The sequence below is a fragment of the Mustela lutreola genome, chromosome 2 (assembly GCF_030435805.1).
Source record: "Mustela lutreola isolate mMusLut2 chromosome 2, mMusLut2.pri, whole genome shotgun sequence".
Lineage (NCBI taxonomy): Eukaryota > Metazoa > Chordata > Mammalia > Carnivora > Mustelidae > Mustela > Mustela lutreola.
The window spans coordinates 111,587,747-111,610,296 of NC_081291.1; the positions used below are offsets into that span (position 1 = coordinate 111,587,747).

The 22,550-nt window shown below is 35.0% G+C and overlaps 1 protein-coding gene across 1 annotated transcript in view; it reads right to left on the bottom strand.

Moving 5' to 3' along the window:
- The window catches only part of OSTN (osteocrin), a 41,944-nt gene extending 25,103 nt beyond the window's left edge, over positions 1-16,841 (bottom strand). Inside the window, exons 1-3 of the mRNA XM_059165216.1 lie at positions 16,723-16,841; positions 4,200-4,298; positions 1,740-1,954 (exon numbers count right to left, since the gene is read on the bottom strand). Coding sequence (XP_059021199.1) covers positions 1,740-1,954; positions 4,200-4,298 — 314 coding nt within the window. The 5' untranslated portion in view covers positions 16,723-16,841. The remainder of the gene's footprint in view (positions 1-1,739; positions 1,955-4,199; positions 4,299-16,722) is intronic.
- Positions 16,842-22,550: the final 5,709 nt, after the last annotated feature.

Sequence of the window (22,550 nt, forward strand, 5' to 3'; positions counted from 1 at the left end):
ATATTTTGATATTTCTTATTGGAGTGTGATTTCTTCGAGAGAAAGAGATTACACTTTCCTCCTGTTTTTCCACCAGAGCCCAACACAATGCCTAGATTAATAAGTGGATCTGATTTGTATGTGTTTAATTGAAACAGGGCCTGAATTTCAAAATACAGGCAAAGGATTATTTTTCAAGTATAGGTGTGATAAATTATAGTCTCCAAGTGGTGATTTTATTTCCTCAGGTAGCTTGGAGACTCTCAAAAGATAAATCTAGCAAATTGCATCCAGTATGAGGAATCTTGGAGCCCAGAGAAGTCAAGGGACTATGAACACACCATGGCAAGTCCCAGAGCTCCAAGTAAGAGGTGAGACTGGGGCGAAGACATGGACGCAAGTGCATGACAAAATGGGGTGCCAGATGTTGGAATTCTTTGTAGGGTTTGCTGAGGAGTTTTCTTTCATCTTGTAAACAATAGGAACATTTCACCAAAAGATTATAGTGTTAAATGATCCCCCTGGTAGCAGAGCAGAGGATACATTGGTGCTAAAGAGGTAATCATGATGGTAGAAGTGGAGATGAAGAAAGACTGGATGACAAAACAAATGTGAAAAAGAAAATGTAGGCCAGAATTAGGAAAGCCTTAAAGGGAAAATATATTTTGGAGATATTTGAAATACAAAGCAAATAGGATATGAAGAATTTCATGAAAAATGGGATGTTTAAAGTAAGCAAAAGGATTCCTAGTAAATTCCTCAGATTCCTGGCCTTGGTCGTTGGGTGGTCTCTTGTGCCTTTGCTAATATCAAATGTATGGCATTAGGAACAAAGACTAAGGAGGCAGAAGATGAATCAAGATCAAAACAACTGCTTTAAGTTGCTGATAGTTACACAATGATTAAAGGGAGATTTAATTACTCTAATTCTATTATAATAACAGCTTACAAAGTACTCATTTGAGTTTTTATAGAGGTTAAATAATTATCCCCGTTTTACAGATGAATAGGCTGAGGATCACAGAGAGTAAGATTTTTATACAAGTCATATGGCTAGAAATGATCAGAAATTTGATTTAAATGCACGTTTTCTGACTCCAAGTCCTGAGAGAACTTCACTACGTCTCAGTATTTGAGAGTGGGCTCATTCACATATTTGACAGCTTTGTATCATAGGTGAAAATAGAAATGGAATTTTGGTTACCTCTGTTAAATTGAGGACTCGAGTGGCTATAACATTTATCCCATAATACACACATTTCCCCCTCATCTCCCAATGCGGTAACGTCTTATAATAACTATTTCACATTGGCATGCAATGGAAGCTTCCTTAGGAAGGTATGACAAAATATTAATGCATACTGTAGCAGTCATTTTCCTTCCTAAACCATTATTTTCAAAATCATACTTTTAAATTCACAAGTTAGCTAAAATCTTGTCAAATATGTTTACCTACAAAGTTTTCATTATATTTTTAATGTGGAATTCTGTTTCTGAAGTTATAGCAGAAGAATTAAAAAATAAAAATATTCGGGGCACCTGGGTGGCTCAGTGGGTTAAAAACCTCTGCCCTCGGGTCATGGTCCCCGGGGTCCTGGGTTCGAGCCCCATGTTGGGCTCTCTGCTCTGTGGGGAGTCTGCTTCTTCCTCTCTCTCTGCCTGCTTGTGATCTCTGTCTGTCAAATAAATAAATAAAATCTTAAAAAAATAAAAAAAAATAAAAATAAATAAAAATATTCTTCATCCAAGAGTTCACTTACCTCTGTTTACCTTTATGATCGACAGAGCCAGCAGAGAGTCTGTCCAGGGGAGACCCAAAACCCGAGAAGCTCCTTTTCTTCTTTGTTTCAATTACATCATTCTCCAAAGACACAAGTTCATCAAGAAGCAAGAGTTTTGCTGCCAGATTAGTAGCTGATTTCTCTTTCCTGACTGTGGATGGTGACTGCACATTTATGACTCCAGAATCAAAAGCCTATGGGGCAAGAAAGGTGATTCCATTTGTTCAGGAAAAATCCTCAAAATGTATATCATCTGCATTTGGGTTTTGCTATCTTTAGCTGACATGCCTGTCATGAAACTTGATTTTTTGTAGATTTATGTCCCAAGAAAAAACTTCTGAGGACAAAAATGTGTTCAGATGAGGTATATCTAAACACAATTAAAACAACACACATAGACACAGATGCACACACCCACGCAAACACCCAAGAGAAAGGGAAAAACCACAGACCTGCCTCTAAAATTTAGTACATTAACTAATCATTCTTTTAGATTCTTTCCCAGTAACAGCTGCATTTTTCCTTAACATTCCCATAGCACTTTACCTCTCTTTCATCATTGTATACATTACATTTTCCCTTATATTAGATTAGTTACAATATATTTGTATTACTTATTAGATTGTGAGTAACCTGAGGGCAATACCTATGTCTAATTAATCTTTTAAGCCAGTATTTTGCTCACAGTTAGTACTCAGTAAATTTCTGAATATTTACTGAATGAATTTTGAAAATGCAAATGTCAGTTATCTTTCACCAGTAATTCACACCTTATTGATTCAAGCCATTAAGTACCCACTGTGTACCAGGTTCTGCATTAGCCCTGAGGGATACAAAAATGAACAAAATCCAGGCTCTGCCCTTAGGAAGCTTACCATCTCTCCATGTGATGTATTACCAAACGTTAATGAGTGTCTACAGTGAGTCAGAACTATCCCAACGACTGTCCTCCCACATAAAATTTCTTGTTTGTTACAGATATTGCCACTTCGCACTTCATTCAGGACATAAAAGTGTAAGTCTGTTTTTTTCCTTTTCTAAGCCTGATCACAGCATTAAAAAAAAAAGTTCCTATTAACGGTCTCTAGTCATTGTGGAGTCTGGGGGCTCTTGCTTCTTTCCTAAGAAAGTGAGAATATGGCCCTGTGGGAAGAAACTTGCTCCAGGGACCTCCTCCCTGCTTCCCTGTTAGTCACATTCCTCCTCGAGCCAGACTCTTAGTCTTGGAAAGACTCTTTTTCTTCACTTCCTGTCTTTCTTCTTGGATTATTTCTTCCATTCTATTTCTATGTTCTTCATTTTCCCCAGTAAAATGAAAGAGTGGCATTTCCAGACCTTTTCATCATGGGCTTCAGCAACTCTCTTGTGAAATACATACAGTCTGACACGGAGACCCAAAGCGATGGAGTCTAATGTTCCCTAAACCAATCAAACTTGTGCTAAGTCTGGTCAGTTCTTCCCAGTAAACCTCTCTTGCTCTTTCTGATTCCCTTCAGTAGTGAGTCATATGAGCTCCCCTTTGCTGCTTAGTGCATGTACACTCTTAATGACCTCATAACCTGCTTCTCTACCCCATCGTCCCTTTTCTCTTTTGCCGGAAGCTAATTATCCCCAACACACTCTCATCCAGTAGAACGAAAATCAGAAATCTCTCATAGCTCTTGTTATTTAAAATGTAGACTCCACAGGGTCCACAAACTCCTCTTAAAACCTCAACGTCTATCACTCTCCTACCTATGCTTGACAACAATGAAATTGGGGAAGGGAAAGACGCTGTAGTCATGAGAAAGAAACTTTAAAGAGCAGCAGACAACTTTCAAAGAGCAAAGATGGGAGATCTTTTATTATCTCTCAGCACATCCTCCAAAATGTCTGCTTCCATTCTTCCAACTCCTGCACATAGAAAATCGAGTTTGATCCCTTTTAAAGATAATCTTAATCCTCTGGGGGTAAAATCATGGAACTCAAGTAAAACACACTTCAGATTCTTACTTGTTTTTTGTGAAATACAGAGAACACTTTCTAACAAGATCAAATGAGCCAAATTAACATTTCTCTGTCTAGAGAAGTCCGGGTATTTATTTTTCTTTGTACTTTAGTCATGGCAGCAAGAAAACATTTGTATAGTCATACAAAGTTTGGCCAAAGCAACTGATTTAATTAAATATATGGTTGAAATGATCATGAATTTTCTTGTAATGCTTTTTCGTTCACGGAATACACATCTTTATTGCTTCCAGCTTATTTTTTGATATTCAGATAACTGGCCTTCACTGAATTTATAGGGAGGTCAAATCAATAGAATAAAAATGTATCTATTTCCTTGATTTTGTGTTATCAAGGCATCTCTCTATTTGTCAGCAACACCTACTTCTGACACTAGTAGAAATGGCTTATGTTCATAAAAAATACATGGTCCCTTAAGCTAATTTTCATTACCTCTGTTGCTACATCCACTGAGTGTACTTTTCCTGAACTCCACAGCATCAGCGTCACAGCCAGAATAAAATGTGCGTTTGCCAATCTCCAGTCCGGCATCTGAGGGTCACATACATCAGGTCAACATTTATTACTTTGGCATATAAAGATAGAAAACAAAAGCTCCAGTAAAGCTTGTTAGTTGCAGGTGATAAACCAAATTATTCAGCTTCTAGGTGCTGGAGTACATCTCTGCAAAACTTAAATAATACTTAATAGAAACTGTCAGTCTCCTGGAATGAATTCTATTAAGGCTTCATTTCCATGGAAACCTAGGCTGGGGTTGTATAACTATAATCATAATTTGAACTAGCCAAAGTCTGAGAAATCTGGTTTGTATAATCTTATTCTTTAACTAATCCAAGGATTATAACCTCATATATCCAGGGGAAATGTATGAAATTGATCAGGTATTAGAAAATAAGGTCCAGTGAGGTCTGTGTGAATCTGAGAAAATGCACTGTGTCTAAAAGCATTTACATTCACAAATTCAAAAACACCACATATCCAATAGGCAAATATATTTATGTTCTTGTGTTATATAAGGATTTTTTAGATTCAAATGGTTCAAAAAGGAATATATTTTCAACATAATATATAAATGAGAGATTACCATTTGAAATACTTAAAAACTGATATATACAATTTTAAAAATAAGAGTGAATTAACGATTAATTAAAAACAGGACAAAGTTATGAATAGGTTTTTCATGGAAAAGAAAATAACCTCATGGAAAAATAAGCATCCAAAAAGACATCATCCAAAATCACATACAATTATTTAATGCAAAAAAAGAGAGACATACATCGGATTGGCAAAAATTCAAAGTGAACGTTGTGAATGTTAAAATGGTGTTTGGAAACAGAAAAACACAAGTGATGCTGGTGGGGTTGGAAATGAATGCAATCATTTGGAAAAAATTAGACAATATCCAGAAAAGTTGAAAATAATAATGTTCTACTTATAACCTATTTATTTTACTTCTTGATATATACTCCAAAGGAACTCTTACATGTTTTTATGGAGCTATATATATATCTCTACCTATATCTCTATCTATCTATCGATAGATGATAGTTAGATAGATAAAAACTAAGTCCCGGGGCACCTGGGTGGCCCAGATATCTATATCTATATCTATAGATCTATATCTATAGATATATCTATATCTCTATCTATAGATATCTATCTATATCTCTATAGATATAGATAGATAGATAGATGATAGATAGATATAAATCTATAGATATATTTTAAAGCAGTTATGTCTAAATAACACATTTGTTACTTCCGTGTACTAATCACAAAGATATGTAATCCATACATTTATGATTTTTTATATTAAAAATCACTATATAGATAATTAAAGTGAATCTATGGTCTATATTGGGTCTGCTAGATGCCAGTTTGACTGCTGGAAAGGGGAGGCGTTGCCCTGTTTAGGGAAGATCGCAGGCTGTGGGTTACAATACAATAGGCTTGACGTCACCACTTGGTACATGGTATGGAAAAAGTCTCCCCCCACAACCTGCCAACCAGGTCATACATTATGAATTAGAAGTTTCAGGAAACTTTTATTTCCAAAAAAAAAGTCATTTGGAAAGCTGCTGGGATCAAAAAGGATGGGCTGCTTAGATGGATCTGAGGAACTGGATTTGAGTCTCCTTGTGGCTTTAGTATTAGTGGTATTGGATGTGCGATACTTCATCTAACTGAGCTTTGTTTTTAGTATTCATGAAGCAAAGAGTAATTCTCACCTCCAAAGAACTTTGATAGGATTCTACTGATTTGTGTAAACTTCTTTAGCTCGTAATATATTTATCATTTTAAGTGAAAGAACACTGATGAGGTATTACTAAGTATTTCTTTAGTAACTATATTTGCTTTGGTGTGACCCAAGATTTTTTTATGACTTCCTTATAATTCTGTTACTGTGAAATCTCATTGTAGATTTGGCAATAAAATGTTGTAACATTGTAAATTTGTTGTAAACAAAAATTGTTGTAAAATTGTAAAATGTTGTAACATTGTAGCAATAAAGACTATCTGCTAGAATATAGACAAATAAGTGTTTTCTTATAGACAGGGTTGCATCTGTGTGAACCGTCTCTATTAAAGTTTAAAATAAAAATGTATTTTAGCGATGTTGATAACATTTATCAAATATAATTTCAGTTTTCATGTTATGTTGTCTAAACTTAGTTCTTCAGTATGCCACCAATAAATATTTTGGGCTCTTGTAATGTCAATCACTAGTTACTTCTCTATATGCCACCCTTTCTAGAAGGGTGCAGTAAATTCTCTGTTCTCTTTCAGACAAATTGATAAATGAGCTGAGTATTCTTATAAGTATCAAAAAGTAATAAATCATGTAGATGACTCTATATTGAGAGAGTAGAAAAATAACAAGAAAGAATACAACAGTTATCTGGTAAAAAGATGAACAAAAAGTGCATTACCTATTCTTTAGAACATGTGTCACAGAATTATATTTTTTTCCCTTCTGATTATGCTGATGTCTCTTTAACTTTCTTCAATGTAAAGGAAGATCTATCAAAACTTTAATTATTTTAAAAATGATTTCATATTTCTGGCATATCTTTATTTCTTAAAAATAGCTCTTTCATTCAAAGATAAAGTACAATTGTGATGTTTTCCTCCCTCAATTTTTTTTATCACGTTGAAAACAGTTTACAAAGTGTAAAACTGCCCAGTTTTATAAGCCTTGCCATGCGGATTTCCTTTAACTATTTTTATGTATGTTTCACAAACCAGGTTTCTCTTCATTTCTTCAATATTATAAATGGCACAGGATGATGGACATTTATAATATTGATGATTATGTTTGAGGCATATATTTTTGTGCTTGGGTGTATACAGGAAAAAAGTTGTAATGTATCATCTTACAGATAACCACATCCTGATTATTTGGATAGGGGGATGTAAAAATAAGTGCCGAGTTTAAATACACACATTTAATGGTTTAAACCCATGCCTGTAGCCAGTTAACCAAAAGGCCAAGTTCCTAAATATGGCAGTTGGTACACTAATGAAAACAAACACCCTGGCACCTGCCACACAAAAGACATTTGATTAACTCGTTGAAACTTGATTGCCGCAAAATTAGAAACAGAGGAAATTATAGGGAGGGAAGGGAAAGAGTAGGTTCAGCTCCATTTCCCTATTTTGTTGATACTGGATAAATATAGCCTATGATTTAAAATCTAGTTGGCCCCATGTACACTCCAAATCACAGAAAGAACACTGAAGGATGTTCATTATAGGAATACACCAGAGTGACGATGTTTGCAAAGTTTTCAGGACATCAGTAATTTGGATTGAGTGATTTTTGAATAATATTCCTCTGGCTAGTGAGGAGCTTCAACAGAGACAGTGGGCATGGAATCTGCCTTACAGAATTAGGCACTTCTTCTACTTGTTGTTAGCCAACTGGTTTACTATGTTCTTGCATTTTCACTTTTTAAATAATATTGCTGAATAATTCAAATATTCACGTTGTGTAACTTCTTAACCTTTGTTTTAAAGACCTTTCCACATGTCAGAATTATAACCCAAAGGGATCCTCCAAACTCTAGCTGGAATGGCAGTGAGGAGAGCAAGGTTGTTGGTGTGTGTGTGCGTGTGTGTGTGTGTGTGCGTGAGAAGTTTTGTCATTTAAGTTTTGGAAGCAACGCATATTGTATACCCCTTAGAGGAACATTGAACATGCATACTGGCATATTAAAGGCTCTGAAAGTACAGTAGCAAAGAAATTATTTAATTATATTTATTCTAGAATTAAATGAGAATTCTGTTAAAATGAGGAAAGATGTTTGCATTGTTAAGAATCAGTGAGGTAGGGGCGCCTGGGTGGCTCAGTGGGTTAAAGCCTCCACCTCCGGCTCAGTTCATGATCCCAGGGTCCTGGGATCGAGCCCCACATCGGACTCTCTGCTCAACAGGGAGCCTGCTTCCTCCTCTCTCTCTGCTTGCCTCTCTGCCTCTTTGTGATCTCTGTCTGTCAAATAAATAAATAAATATTTAAAAAAAAAAGAATCAATGAGGTAATGAGTCATTGTTCTTACTAAAAGAAATCTCTCATGGGCAGAAAAGAAAGAAAAGATCAAGAACTACAGATCTAAAAGAGAGAGCAAACAGGAATGAGAGGAGGTGATAGAGTAAGAAGTTAAACTGAAAAGAGAAAGAGTGTGAGCCAATATCCGATTGCATGCAATTTTTTAAATTTTATTATTTTTTTAAATTAATTTTTTATTTTTTATAAACATATATTTTTATCCCCAGGGGTACAGGTCTGTGAATCACCAGGTTTACATTTTTAAACACACTTTTAAACTATCTGTCTTGAAGGTTGGTGTTGAAAAAACACAAACTCCTCTGGTGATTTAGAAGATTTCCCTTCAATCTGAGACCTTGTCATTAATGTCTGACTAATGGATGGTAGATCTATTAGAAAGTCTCAAGAGTACTGAGTTTGGGAATTTTTAGTTTACTCCAGTAACTTTTGGGATTTTTAAATTTACCCTAGTTACTTGATTGGAAATACTCAAAATAGACTTTACTGCACCCTTTTTTCAACAAAAAACTAAAAATAAAGGGCTTAAAGATAAAGGATAAAAGACTTACAAAGTAATTAAAACTTTATATTTTTTAAGTGTGATTTAATAGGACATGTAAAGTGTCCCTGTTCTGACACTATGAAATGACCCTATGTGCCTTGCCCCCACCCCCTCCACACACACACTACTCACTGTCTTCTTAGAAAGTGATGGTGGGTATCTAAGCAATCGGTGTCAGCTTGGCTCTGAGTAAATCTATAAAACAGTAAGTTTAGTGTGCCCGGCACCAAGCTCCATAAGTCACCCAGGTCTTCTTATTAACAAAGGAAAGCTTCAGGAAGAGTAGATAACAGAGTGACTTTTTTTTTTTTTTTTTTTTTTTTTTTGTTAATTTCAAAAGAGGACCTAATAGGGACAATGCTTAACACAAAGTTCTTGTGGCTCACTGTCAATAGAAAGACCTGCTCCAGGTCTGGAGAGACTCAGGCTCTGCCTTGACTTGACCATATCGCTTAGGCAAACCCTTTCCTTTCTAGGCTGAGTGAAATGTGCTTGGTCTAAATGACTTCTAATGTTGCTTCCAACTTTTTAAAAGTCTGTTGGTGTATCTGGCTCTTTTCTGGTGTAAATGCAGACATTATACATAATGATAACAGTTGGTGCAGCTTTATCTAGAAAGGCCTTTCTTCTGTCCCTCAAATCAGCCAGTCTATGCATAAGATTGTCTCTAGGCTTCGACATGAACATGTTCCTCTTGAATTTAAAGTATTTCCAGCTGGAAAGGGGGAGGTCCTCCAAAGTTTTCATTTTAAATGTCATTTATAGTAAAAAAAAAAAAAATCCCATTTTATGCATGTATTTTAGGAGGAAAAAAAATGCTGTGAATTATATTATGACATGCTATCAAGTGTAAGACTCATTCCAATTTCTGAGATGTTAAAATGTGCATCAGAATGGATGAAATATGATACATCTAATGTACTTTCAAACGCTTAAGTGTTTTTTTTAATCATGCTTAAGTCATTATGCTGAGTATTTTTAAAAATATAACTCTTTCAGTCAATAAATAAGTATTCAATAACATCAGAAAAATATTTCTGTGATGATGAGGAAAAAGCTCAGAATTAGATTTGAAGGATAGAGAGAGGTGTCTTTGTTGTGTTATATATTGGTTTGGTGACCCTGAACAAGATGCTTAAATTGTCAAAATTATCTAATAAAACTCACTTTATGAATTCATATTTCAATTTCAGTTAATTGAAAATTATTTAATTAAATTACAAATAGCATAAATGTTACAGAGGTGGTTTTTAGGATTGTCACATACAGCAATAAGTGCCTTTAATCGTATATTTAATATTATTTACTGAAAATGTATAAAGATATAATTATTTATTTAAAAAACCCTTATCACTTTTATTCTTATTTTATGATAGGTAAAAAATTTTCAATGGGAATTTTAAATTGTCCATGAATAGCTTTGCAAACTATAAGATAATGTGAAAAAATTAATTATAGGGTATCAAGAGGGTTATAATTAGGCTGAAGGTAGATCTTTGAAGCCAAATCCTTCCAGGGAACATAAAGCTTGTACTCAACAACCCAATAGGGAACTGAAAATTTGGGAGCATTCATAAAGACAACCTGCAACACTTATTTTAAACAATCCAGAGGTGCAACATTTATGTTAAACAACCAAGAGCCATTTTACAGTTTGACATAATACAGATAATTCTGGTATTTCAATGAGTGGCGATATTTGAACAGAATGTTAAGAAGGCTGCTACTAGTTTTCTTTGAAGAGTGGAATAGCCAGGTGTTTGAGACACTTGTTAGCTGGAAGGCAGAGACTCAGACCAGATGAGCTGGAGGTCTCTTCCTTCCTGTAGCTTCAATTCCCCTGCCTCTGGCCAATTTAGCCCCACAAACAAGAGAACCCAGTGTAGCTGTGGCACTTAGAACTTTAGGAGTGGGGAATTGCTTTTGAATCCTCATAAATAAAAGACTTAAAATCACTAAGGATTTTTGCCCCAAAACAATTTGAATTAGTATGAATGAATGAAATAGTATAAACATATATAATCTATATCATCCTCACAAATATATATCAGAGAAAAATGCTCATGTTGCTGAGAAGTTTATTTAAAATTCTTTCTGTAAAATTTGTTATTTTCAGTAAATTGTGTGGTGGGTATTTTGCTTTCTGTTTCCAGTATGATCCTGAAAGAAAGACGCAAATTGAGACAGCAGTTTAACATTTCCTTTTTTGTTTGTTCGTTTTTAATTAAAATATCAGGAACATGTTCTTTCTCATTTTTCATTGCTTTTCAGTCACCAATAGTAAGTTTTCCAAAATCACAGAGCCGGTTAGAAGAGCCAGAAAAGCAACTTACGTTTTCAGATTCTCAGTTTCATGCTCCTTCAAGTATAAACGATTTGTAAAAGTCTAAAATATTTTTCCATCTCCAAAACAAACTGCTTATAAAGTAAATTTTACTTATAAAGTAAAATGTTTATGAATGACGTGTTCTTCATGTGGCAGGCACCTGCATTTTAAAAGGACTTTCTCTGAATGCTGTGAATCAAGAAGAATGACAATTTACTTACTACTATACATGTGTTAATTGATTTTACTCTATTTGGCACCCTTTTCATCCTTTTGTTTTTTTGACACTATAACCTTCGAAAATTTCAGAATTCTGTTGTTAAATTTCTTTTTTGCTTAGTTAGAATTCTTAATCATACTACTAATCTCTTTCTTGCAAAAATTTAAGAAGGAAATCTATAATGACACTTTAAAGGAAGGAAGATTGCATCACTAAAAAGCTCAGGTAAATATATTTAACAAGGTATTTAGATTCAACATGATGTGCTGAATGAATGAATGAATGAAGTAGCTTCATGTGGGAGGTAAATAGGAATGCAGAGCAGATATTAACATTCCAGCTTTATTAATATGGAAACTAAGGCTTGGATAAGGGAAGAAATTTGCCCAAATTGCACAATCACAGTAATATGTGGTGAAGTTCATGCCAGAATTCCAGTAAGTCCAGTAAGTCCATTAATGTTTCACATCTCAGATTCTCATTCTAACAAAAGGGACGTGAATCAATATTCTCCAATAATTTTCCCAGCTGTGTTTAAGATTTCTCCTTATCAAAACTTAATTTGTGCTTAGATCCCTGAATTAATGCAAGTTTCTTGAAATAAAATGATTGCACCGGAAATAGAAAAAAATTTTAGTGTGTGATTATATACAATTCTGCTAAGGGGATTTGTGGTTTAATTCTAATGCTTTATAATGAGAAAAACAAGAGTCGTTAAAATTATGGATGATCTGGTAGAGTTGTACATAAACGTGCTGCTTGGTCATTTGATACATGGGGAATTTTTTATCTGTCATGAAAAGACTTTCAACGGATAAATGTGATTAAAGATGGCACACATGAGCCTCAGGATATTGTGGAACATTACCACCTCTTTTACCTTTTACCCCATTTTGTACCTATGTATAATATTTAATTAAAATATTAACTAACAATTTAATTACATCAAACTAACCAATATAATCAATTAAAAAATACTGTCTAAAATGTACATGAAGGGCAAAAATATAATTATTACCATATTCCAAAGGATGCACTTATTAGGTATATACTATATATCAAGCTCCAGAAATATAAAAGTGAGTAAGACACCCTCCCTGCCTTCTAGCTGCTCCCAGCCTTGTCAAAGTAGAGACCCCTGGACTGTGAGCTCTGCCCTGGAATTTCTTCCTGCAACACCGGACTCTTCCTCGAATGTTTCCATTTCTTTCTAGTACAATTGTTGTAAGTAACCATTTTTAAACATTTGCATAGCACTTTATTATTTTAAAATTAATTTATCTCCTTTCATCACCACATCAATCATGCTTGATCTATATGAAAAATTGTACTTTTTAAAATAGATGTAATAAGATAAGCTGAGTTACTTTAGAATACTGGTAGTTACTTTAGAATACTGGTATCCTAATTCCTTGTCCAGCGTGTACACTTTCTTTTTTTAAAATATTTTATTTATTTATTTGTCAGAAGGAGAGAGTGCACAAAGCGGGGCAGGGGGTAGGCAGAAGGAGAAGGGGACTCCCCACTGAGCAGTGGACTCCCCACTGAGGAGGCAGCCTGAGGCTAGACTGGATCCCAGGGCGGGGATCATGACCTGAGCTGAGGATACACATTCAACTGACAGCTACTCAGTCGTCCTATATATATACTTTCTAACACAATGAAGTCAATTAGTAGAAAGAGGTCGGTCCTTAAGTTACATAGATATGGTTATGATTCTTGACTGGGCATGCTACTTAGCTTCTCTATCTTAATATTTTCATCAGGAAAATGGGGCACAGATTTACTCTGTGGTTTTATTATAAGGATTACAAATAGTACAAGTGACTAGCACAGATTAATTATGTAAAAATAATAGCTATCATTATCTTGATATTGCCTTCTAAATCTGGCCACTTAACAAAATATGTCCATGCTACTTTTTTGTTATGAAAAATATTTTCTTTATCCTTGTTCATTTTAAGAAACAAAGTTACTTGAAATCTAGAATTACGACAAGATGGTAGAAAATAAATTTTTAACAAAGTAATACTGAATGAGGGAAGAAATTTCACCAGCGTTATAAATGACAACCATTCCAGCATTTGGTGTTACAGAATATTATGTATTATCATTAATTTCAGCAATAATATTTTAATGAAATGTATCTGTGAAAATATTAGCATACAACAGAATATCATAACGAGAAGAAAACAAAGGGAATTAACTCAGTTATACTCAAAACATAATTATTCAATTTCTAATTACAGTAACAAAAGTAAATTTTTAATTGAATTTTAATATAATTTTATATGATACATATTTTTGTTTTATAGTTCATAAGAAATCTTTATTGACTTTTTAAAAAAATTCTATGTTGTTAAGATGATGATTTTTGCAGTTTCTGTGATATTGATATTATAGCATAGTTATCTGTGTCATGAAAGCAAACCCATTATGGATATTATGGGAATGAAGGATCTTATCATTGGAACCAGACTTCGCAGGGAAGAGCTGGGAAGGAATGGACCACAGAGAAGACAGAGGAAGAGAGCATGCCTCCTAGAGCTCTGGTGTAGATAGACAAGTCAGCATTCACAGGGAAATGCAACCACCAAAGTGGTCCCATGGGAACCACAGTTCTGACTTGGTAGGTCAACAGCCAGGTTGCCATTAGTTGCATGGATGATATATTTTTTTTTTTTTTAAGATTTTATTTATTTATTTGACAGAGAGAAATCACAAGTAGGTAGAGAGGCAGGCAGAGAGAGAGAGGAGGAAGCAGGCTCCCTGCCGAGCAGAGAGCCCGATGCGGGACTCGATCCCAGGACCCTGAGATCATGACCTGAGCCGAAGGCAGCGGCTTAACCACTGAGCCACCCAGGTGCCCCAGCATGGATGATATTTTAAAAGTTCATTTTTTTAAGGACAACTGGGTGCTCCATTGGTTAAATGTCTGCCTCCTGCTTAGTTCATGATCCCAAGGTCCTGGAATCGAGCCCCACATTGAGTGCCTTGCTCAGCGGGGAGCCTGCTTCTCCCTCTCCCATCTGTCTGCCACTTCCCTGCTTGTGCGCTCTCTCTGTCAAATAAATGTAAAAAAAAATTTTAAAAATAAAAAGAAATAAAAGTGGCTTTTCTACATGGTTACAGCCTTATGTGTCATGGGAACATAGAATTTCAGAAGGGAGGGGATGCTCTTTGGAAACTGTTGAATTTAACACTCTCAACAATGAGAGAGCAAGGCTCAGAGGCAGTTAAGTTGGCCAAGAGGGAAGAGATGAAGGTAAGATTTAAGATGGACAAAAAAGAGGAGGGAGCATGGTGAAGCTTAGTGGAGGAACTCTTCCTGTGGGAGCAGCATCCTGTGGAGAACTGAGTTGTTGGGACACTGAAAAGGGTAAGGCTGGGCGATAGCCAGTTCAAGCCAACCAAGGCACTGGGCAATTACTGGCAGGTGATGCTAACTACTGCTTCAGAGAGGTACCCTGACAACTATCTGGCAAAAGAAGAGGGAAGGCTCAGTTAAAAGAGACCTCCAAAGGAGAGAGAACTCAGCTACAGAGAAGTTGGCCTATGTAGAGAGGTATCCAGGGCTAAGAAAGAACTTAGGGCACACCTTTATTACCTCCCAGTATCCAGGGGAAAAGAAGCACTGGGAAGGCTGAGTCAAAGGTGCTGAAGTCAGGACTGGGATTAGAAGTCTGTTTCCTAACCCCAAAACTATGTTCCTCTGAGGCCAGCAGAGTCTCGAAGCACAAGTTGTCCAGTAGGTAGAGATGCCAGTAGATGAAATACAGGCAAGAAGATTAAATTGAGTGGTACGTAAAGATGAAGCCCAAGATACTGTGAAACTGAGGCTTCATTCTCTATTATAGGAAAACAGGATGATGTGGGAGCTTCCCTTGGTCATTCTCCCACTCAATAGCCCTGGTACTTCCAGCTCTTTTGTCTCTTCCTTAGTTAACAGGATATTATTGAGCCCAGCTCTGGGCTTAAGTCTTGCCTGAAGTTATAAACCACATAGTGACAAAGTTGGGACAGTGTTTTGGTACTGCTTACTTTGAGTTCTATTCCTTTGGGACAAGTTCAATTAATCTAATTTTATTAATCAAAAGTTCAAGTCATTGAAAGTATTTGAATAAGAAGTTAAAATTATATTTCTGAGGACCCTAAATCTAGTCTGCTAAATATATCTGCTTCTCTACTACCCATGATTTGTTATATAGGAATCACTTCAAAACTCTAAGAAAAAAAGGGGAGAAAAAAATGTCAACTTCAAATGCCTTATTGAATGATACTAAAGTGCAATTCACTTACAAAGAGGAGACTTGAATTCATAACCTCGGGAGAGTTTCTTTAGAAAAATTCCATAAGAGTGATAAAGAGTAGTATTACAGTAAAATGACACACACTGTGCCTGAATTTTTTGGGGAGACCTCTCAATTTGTAGCTTATATGGGCATTAAAATTATCATAAATTATTGTTAAAATTATTTAACTTCTAGAAAGGTAACTTAGAAACAAATAATTACCACATTCCTAAACCTATAGTCTATCATTGTAATTTGAAGGAACAATATTTTGCATTGGCAAAACTGAATTAATTGAGTATACACTAATCCCACAGATCAAAACTTGAAATAAAGTTTTAAATTTGTTGTTAAACACAGCTCAAATATATGTGTCAGATTAACTCTCAATTCAATCATTCAATAGCAAAAGCACTTCAAATACAAAAGGGTAGACATGATTTCAGTCCACTCTAAACTGTTATTACTATCATGCTTGTGTATTTGAGTTCACAAGAAGAAAAACAGAGGATACTTTAGGTTTGAAGAATATAGAATATTGACTTTATAATTTGATTAATTTAGGGCTATATCTTAAGCTCCAACTTTGATAGAAATAAAGATGAGAGAAACCTTTCTTTTCTACCTAGGCTTTTAAGTAGACCACTTTTATACATTTAAACATTTACTAAATTGGACATCTTCAATGAAAGAAAACTTAAGACTATTAGCATATATAGAGAATCATTATCTTGAGTTGTCCTTCTTTTTGTTTTGAAATGGTAAAGAAAAGCAATGAATAATCTAATAAATAACAAATGTCTGAACAATTAGCTCCTCCTTAATTTTGTATTAAAAATTATCTTCTTAGATTTTCTACTCATTTTAGAGAGGGAAATATTACCAAAAACATTCAAAATCAAGATATAATCAAAACATTTAAGAAGTATGTGAAAATTAAAAAAAAAAAACCTAGCTCAAAGAAAAAAAAAACCTTAAATTTTTCTCATAGCTTTTAAATTTAACTTACCTTGTGAAAAATCAGGAGATTCTAACTTTAAATCCTCTCTGTGCAGTTTCTCCCAAACTCAGCCCTGATGGTGAGCTTTCTCTCTGAGTTTTTATAGTTTCAGTTATACACCCCTTACTCCAATCCCTGCCTTTGCTTTCTCTTACATCATTTCTAGATTTTCCACTGAACATTTTCCCAAGCCTCTCTTCAATCTCTCCCCCACTCTCTTATTTTATTTCTCTCAGTCTTTCCCTTTCCCTCTCCTACTCTTCTCCATATTTATTTTATCTATTGCTTTGATCACGGTATCTAAGTAGCACAGGATCTTGGGTTCTGGAAAATTTAAGTATACATTTATTATCGTGTTCAGCCCTAGACACATCACTTCTCCCTGAGGTTTTAGTCTAGCTTGGATAATTACAAATCATATTTGGGAACCAAAAATGCACTCGGATTTGTCAGAAAGAAACTCACTAGGGTATTTCAAAGTAAGATTTAGGGAGATTATAATCAAAAACCCAAACTGATTTACTGGTGTATTTTTTGGACTTTTAAATGCAATGATCATCTATGGAAATGGTGAGTGGTTTCAGCCTCGGTCAGGTGCACAGTGCTGTGTCAGTGAAACTGACAGCGACTTCAGAATTAACATTGCTATACTGGGAAGGTTGTCACTAACAAACCTATAAATACTGAACTGTGACATGTGGGCTATAAATGCAGATGTTGTAATCATTCTTATCTTTCCCAGCTCTCCAGTATTTTAATTTCCTTTTCACCAAAACATTCCTGCCTCTGTCTGAAAGTTTTCTACTTTCCCATTTCCTACTAAGCACATTTGCAACCTTACCCACACAGATTGTAAAAAGATAAGTTATTAAGTCCTAGAGGTATTATGCTGTTAGATCATTATTAGCATATTTGATTCAATGCTAGGTCTCCATCTGACAGAAAAGGAAACTGAGGCTAGATACATTAAGTGACTTTATAAGGCCACAGCTAGGAACTAGTAGTAGAACCAGATTTCAAATACATATCTTAATTCCATATCCAGTGCTTGTTCCGCAGCTTCATCCTGTCTCACTTTTTAAAAAGCTAGAAAAGGAATCCAAGCCAGATTATGTTTTGTGCAAATAGAAATAAAATTGCTCTTTTTGGTTTTGCTTTAAAAGCCATTTAAAATACTAGTCACCGGTGTAGAAACTATTACATAGTTAATTTGGATCTAGATGGGGAACTGACCAGAGCACACTGAATTGGTGGGACAGTAAAATACTTTTTTTTTTTTTTTTGAAGGGTTTCCAGGGATAACATATGTCTCAACAAGCTTGAAATTTGAGTAGTTGGCAGTGATAGTTCACAAGTCAAGATAAAAATACAGCCTAATTGTGGACCCTTGTTTAAACATTACTGCCATAAAACGATTATGTGAGCTTGAATCCACATGATGGAAAACTCTCAGTATAGATTTAACGGATGCATCATAATGCTACAAGAAGCCAATATTCTTGACGTACCTTCTACCCTTATTTGAAATGCCTCTCTCAGCTTGCTGACAAGTGATATCTGCGGCTGATTTATTCCAGATCTGTCCCTGCTTAGACAGTCCAAAGATTCCACCCTATTTGTGGATTTTGTTGACCTAATTCAAAAGTTTGACTTAACTGTTCTGCAGTAGTAGAAATAGCAAGTTTATTCCAGGAACATAACCATGGTACATTTAAGCCATTTATACAGGGTTCTGCACATTATATATCCCTATGTAAATTGCTTATAAATTTATACATGATAGGGAAATTCTGTTACCTTGAAAGACAGCGTAGAAACAGGAGCATATGAAGAAACTGAAAGAGAATATGCATCCAGGGATAGAGGGGAAAGACTAAGATGAGAAAGGGAGAAAATATTAATGAAAAAATTTCAGCTAGTGTATCATTATTTAATTTGTATAAAAACCTTGCCAAAGAGGTATTACTATTCATATTTAACAGACAAAAGAAACTAACGCTCAAATATGTGAAATGCATAGCCCAAGGGCTCACAGCTACAAAATGATGGAATCAGGAGTTGAACCTCACCTCTGTATCCGTCAGGATTGTGACAGTAAAGGGATGGCATGTTGAAATGGAATACTTTGAGGAGAATTTAATGTGGGCAAGGTGTAGAGGAATCAAAGGCGATAGCGGAGTACACAGAACCAATAACAGCAGGTATCCCTAGTCTTGAAGGCTTAAAGGTAAGTAGACGGATATGGGTAGACAAAGTTGTTTGGTAGAAATGTGACCTTTCCTCAAGGGACACAGCCAGTCAGGAGCAAACTACAGGGGAGGGAACTTAAGAAATAAACACCAGAATTTCACTCTGCTTTCTCAGTATAATCTCCTGTTTTGTTTACCTTCAGTCAAACCCAAATGGAAAAGGGATTGAATGGGGGTAGATGAAAGAACCAGCACATTATTTAACCTCAAAACTGTCTTAAAAGACATTCAAAATGAGTTCCTTTGTGAAGAGCAGCGTGACTGCAAAAGCCTCGATTTACCTGAATTAAAACCTGATACTTCTTAACATTTTTTGCAAGTCGAGTTTATTGAGATGCGATTTATACACACAAAATCTGACCTTTTAAAATGTACAGTTTTAGGAGTTTTGACAAATGTAAACATTATGTAACCTCCACTAAAATCAAGATATAGACTTTGTCTATATGACCCCCACCAAATCTCCTTTCTGTCTCTTTACAGTCATACTGATACCCAACCTCCAGGTCCTGGTCACCACCGATTTGATTCTGTCCCTGTAATTTTGCCTTTTCGAGAAGGCTGTAGGAAATTATACAGTGTGTAGTCATTGGTGTCTGGCTTATTTCAGTTAGAATAAAGCTTCTGTGATTTATCCATGCTGCTAAATGTATCAACACATTTTTCTTCTTAACAAGAGTGTGTGCTATTGGATTGGGTGTACCACAATTTACTTATTCATTCATGAGCTGGTGAAAATTTGGGTAGTTTCCACTTTGGGGTGATTATGAATAAAGTTGCCGTAAACATTAATGTAGAAGTCCTTGAGTTGATATTTATGTTTTCATTTCACCTGGACAACCTGGACAAATACAGATACTGGATTCCTAAATCATGTTGGGAGTGTATGTTTAACTTCATAGGAAATAGTGAACCTGATTTCCAAAGTGGTTCTATCGTTTTCATTCTTTTTTTTTTTTAATTTTTTTATTTTTTATAAACATATATTTTTATCGTTTTCATTCTTACGAGATATGTGTGAGAGTTGCATTTGCTCAGCACCCTTGCTACCATCCGATATTCATTGCCATTTTCAAAAATTAAGCCATTGTAATAAATGCATCCTGGTATCTCACTGGGTTTTCATTTGTATTTTCTTAATGACTAATGCTGCTGAGAATCTTTTCATGTACTTATTTCCTATTTGTATATTCCTGAATGTTCAAATCTTTTGCTTAATATTCAGTTGTAAGAGCTATCTGGACACAAGAATTTTATAAGATTTGTTTCGCAATTTTTTTCACTCTGTGACTTTTCTTTTCATTGTCATGACATTTTCTCCCACAGAGTAGGTATTTTTAATTTGATAAAGTCGAATTAAGCATTTTTAATTGATCATGCTTTTTGTGTTCTAAGAAATCATTCTGATCCCTTTTATGTAGAGCTTTAATTTCCCCTGGCAATTTTTTAATTTTTAAAAGCATATAAATCTTGCACATATTTTGTTATATTTATTCCTGTTTAGTTTTTTTATTGAGGTATAATTGACATATATTAGTTTCAAGTGTGCAATGTAATGATTTGATATTTGTGTACAGTATGAAATGATCACAATAGTTATTATTGATCTCCACACAAAATCACAATTTTTTTGTTTTGATGAGATTTTCAAGAGTTACTTTCTTGGCAACTTCCAAATATGCAGTACAGTACTATTAACTATAGTCCCCTGCTGTATATTACATCCCCATAACTTATTTATTTTATAACTAGAAGTTTGTACCTCTTGACCCTTTGACCTGCTTTACCAGTTTTATCCACCTTCAACCCCTTACTCCCTAGTGAATTATAACCTTGATTCTACTTGGTCATGACATATTATCCTTTTCTGGATTTGATGTGATACTACTTTTTAAGGATCTTTATTAATGAGGGGTATATGTCCTTTATCTTTTTAAAATATATTTTTCAAGTTTTGGTAACAATTCTCATAAAATGATTGGGAAGAACTACATGCTGCCTTAGTCCATTCAGACTGCTGTAACACAAATAATCGTAGACTAGGTGGCTTAACCAGCAAACATTAGTTTCCATGTTCTGGGAAATCCAAGATTAAGGGGTCTGCAGATTTGGTGTCTGGTGGGTACCTAATTTCTGGTTCCTAAATTGTGGTCTTCTTTTTTTTTTTTTTTTAAGATTTATTTATTTATTTATTTGACAGAGGTCACAAGCAGGCAGAGAGGCAGGCAGAGAGAGGAGGAAGGGAAGCAGGCTCCCCACTGAGCAGAGAGCCCGATGCAGGGTTTGATCCCAGGACCCTGAGATCATGGCCTGAGCTGAAGGCAGCGGCTTTAACCCACTGAGCCACCCAGGTGCCCCTAAATTGTCTTTGTAACGTGTCCTCCCATGACAGGAAGAGTGAGAAAGCTCTCTGGAAGCTCCTTGATAAAGACAATATTTTATTCATGAGAGCTCTACTTTCATGACCCAATCACCTCCCAAAGGCTCCACCTTCAAATAACATCACATTGGGGGTTAGAGTTTCAATACACGAATTTTTCAGGGACATAGACAATCAGTCAATAACAACCTTCATCTATTTGCTGGAAGAGTTTGTGTGAGATTTATATTATTTCCTACTGAAATGTTTGGTAGAATTCTCCAAGTGAGGATATCTGTGCCAATAGATGCCTTCGTGGGAAGGATTTTAACTAAAATTTCGAATTCTTTAATAAGTATAGGACTAATCATTGTAACTAATTTTCCTGAGTGTACTCTCTTGGCTTTCATCTTCCAAATAATATATTCATTTCATGAAATTATTGAAGTTATTTATACTTCTTTTTTCTTCTTGATATTTGTGCAATCTGTGGTGATGTTCCCCTATTTGATTCTTAACTCTGGTATTCTTTTTATTTTTATTTTGTCAGTCTTTTTTTTAAATTAGTCATTCTAAAATTCTATAAATTTTATTTATCTATTAAAAGAATCATAATTTAATCATTTTATTTTAATGATTGCTACTTTGTATTGTTTTCTTCCTTTTTCCTAATTTGTGTTTAATTTGCTCATCATTTTCAATTTTCTTAATATGGATGATTAGATTATTGAATATAGATACTTATTTTCTTCTAACATAGGCATGTAGTACAATATATTTTCCTCTAGGCACTGCTCTAGTTATAGCCTATACATTTTGATATGCTTTGTTTTCATGTTTTATGTAATTCAGAATATTTTCTAATTTTCTTTAAAATTTTGACTACTGATTTTTTAGAATGTATGTCAGTTAATTTCAAAATATTTGCTTATTTTCATTTTTTTTTAGTTATTGACTGCTAGTTTGTTTTCTATTAAGGAAACGTATTTTGCATTATTTTAAGTCCTCTGAATTTGTCAAGATTTGTCTAATCGCCAGTAATATAATTGTTGGCCTTGGTGAGGGTTCGTGTGTACTTTAAAAGAATGTATAGGGGACGCCTGGGTGGCTCAGTTGGTTAAGCGGCTGCCTTTGGCTCAGGTCATGATCCCAGCATCCTGGGATCGAGTCCCATATCGGGCTCCTTGCTCCACACGGAGCCTGCTTCTCCCTCTGACTCTGCCTTCCAC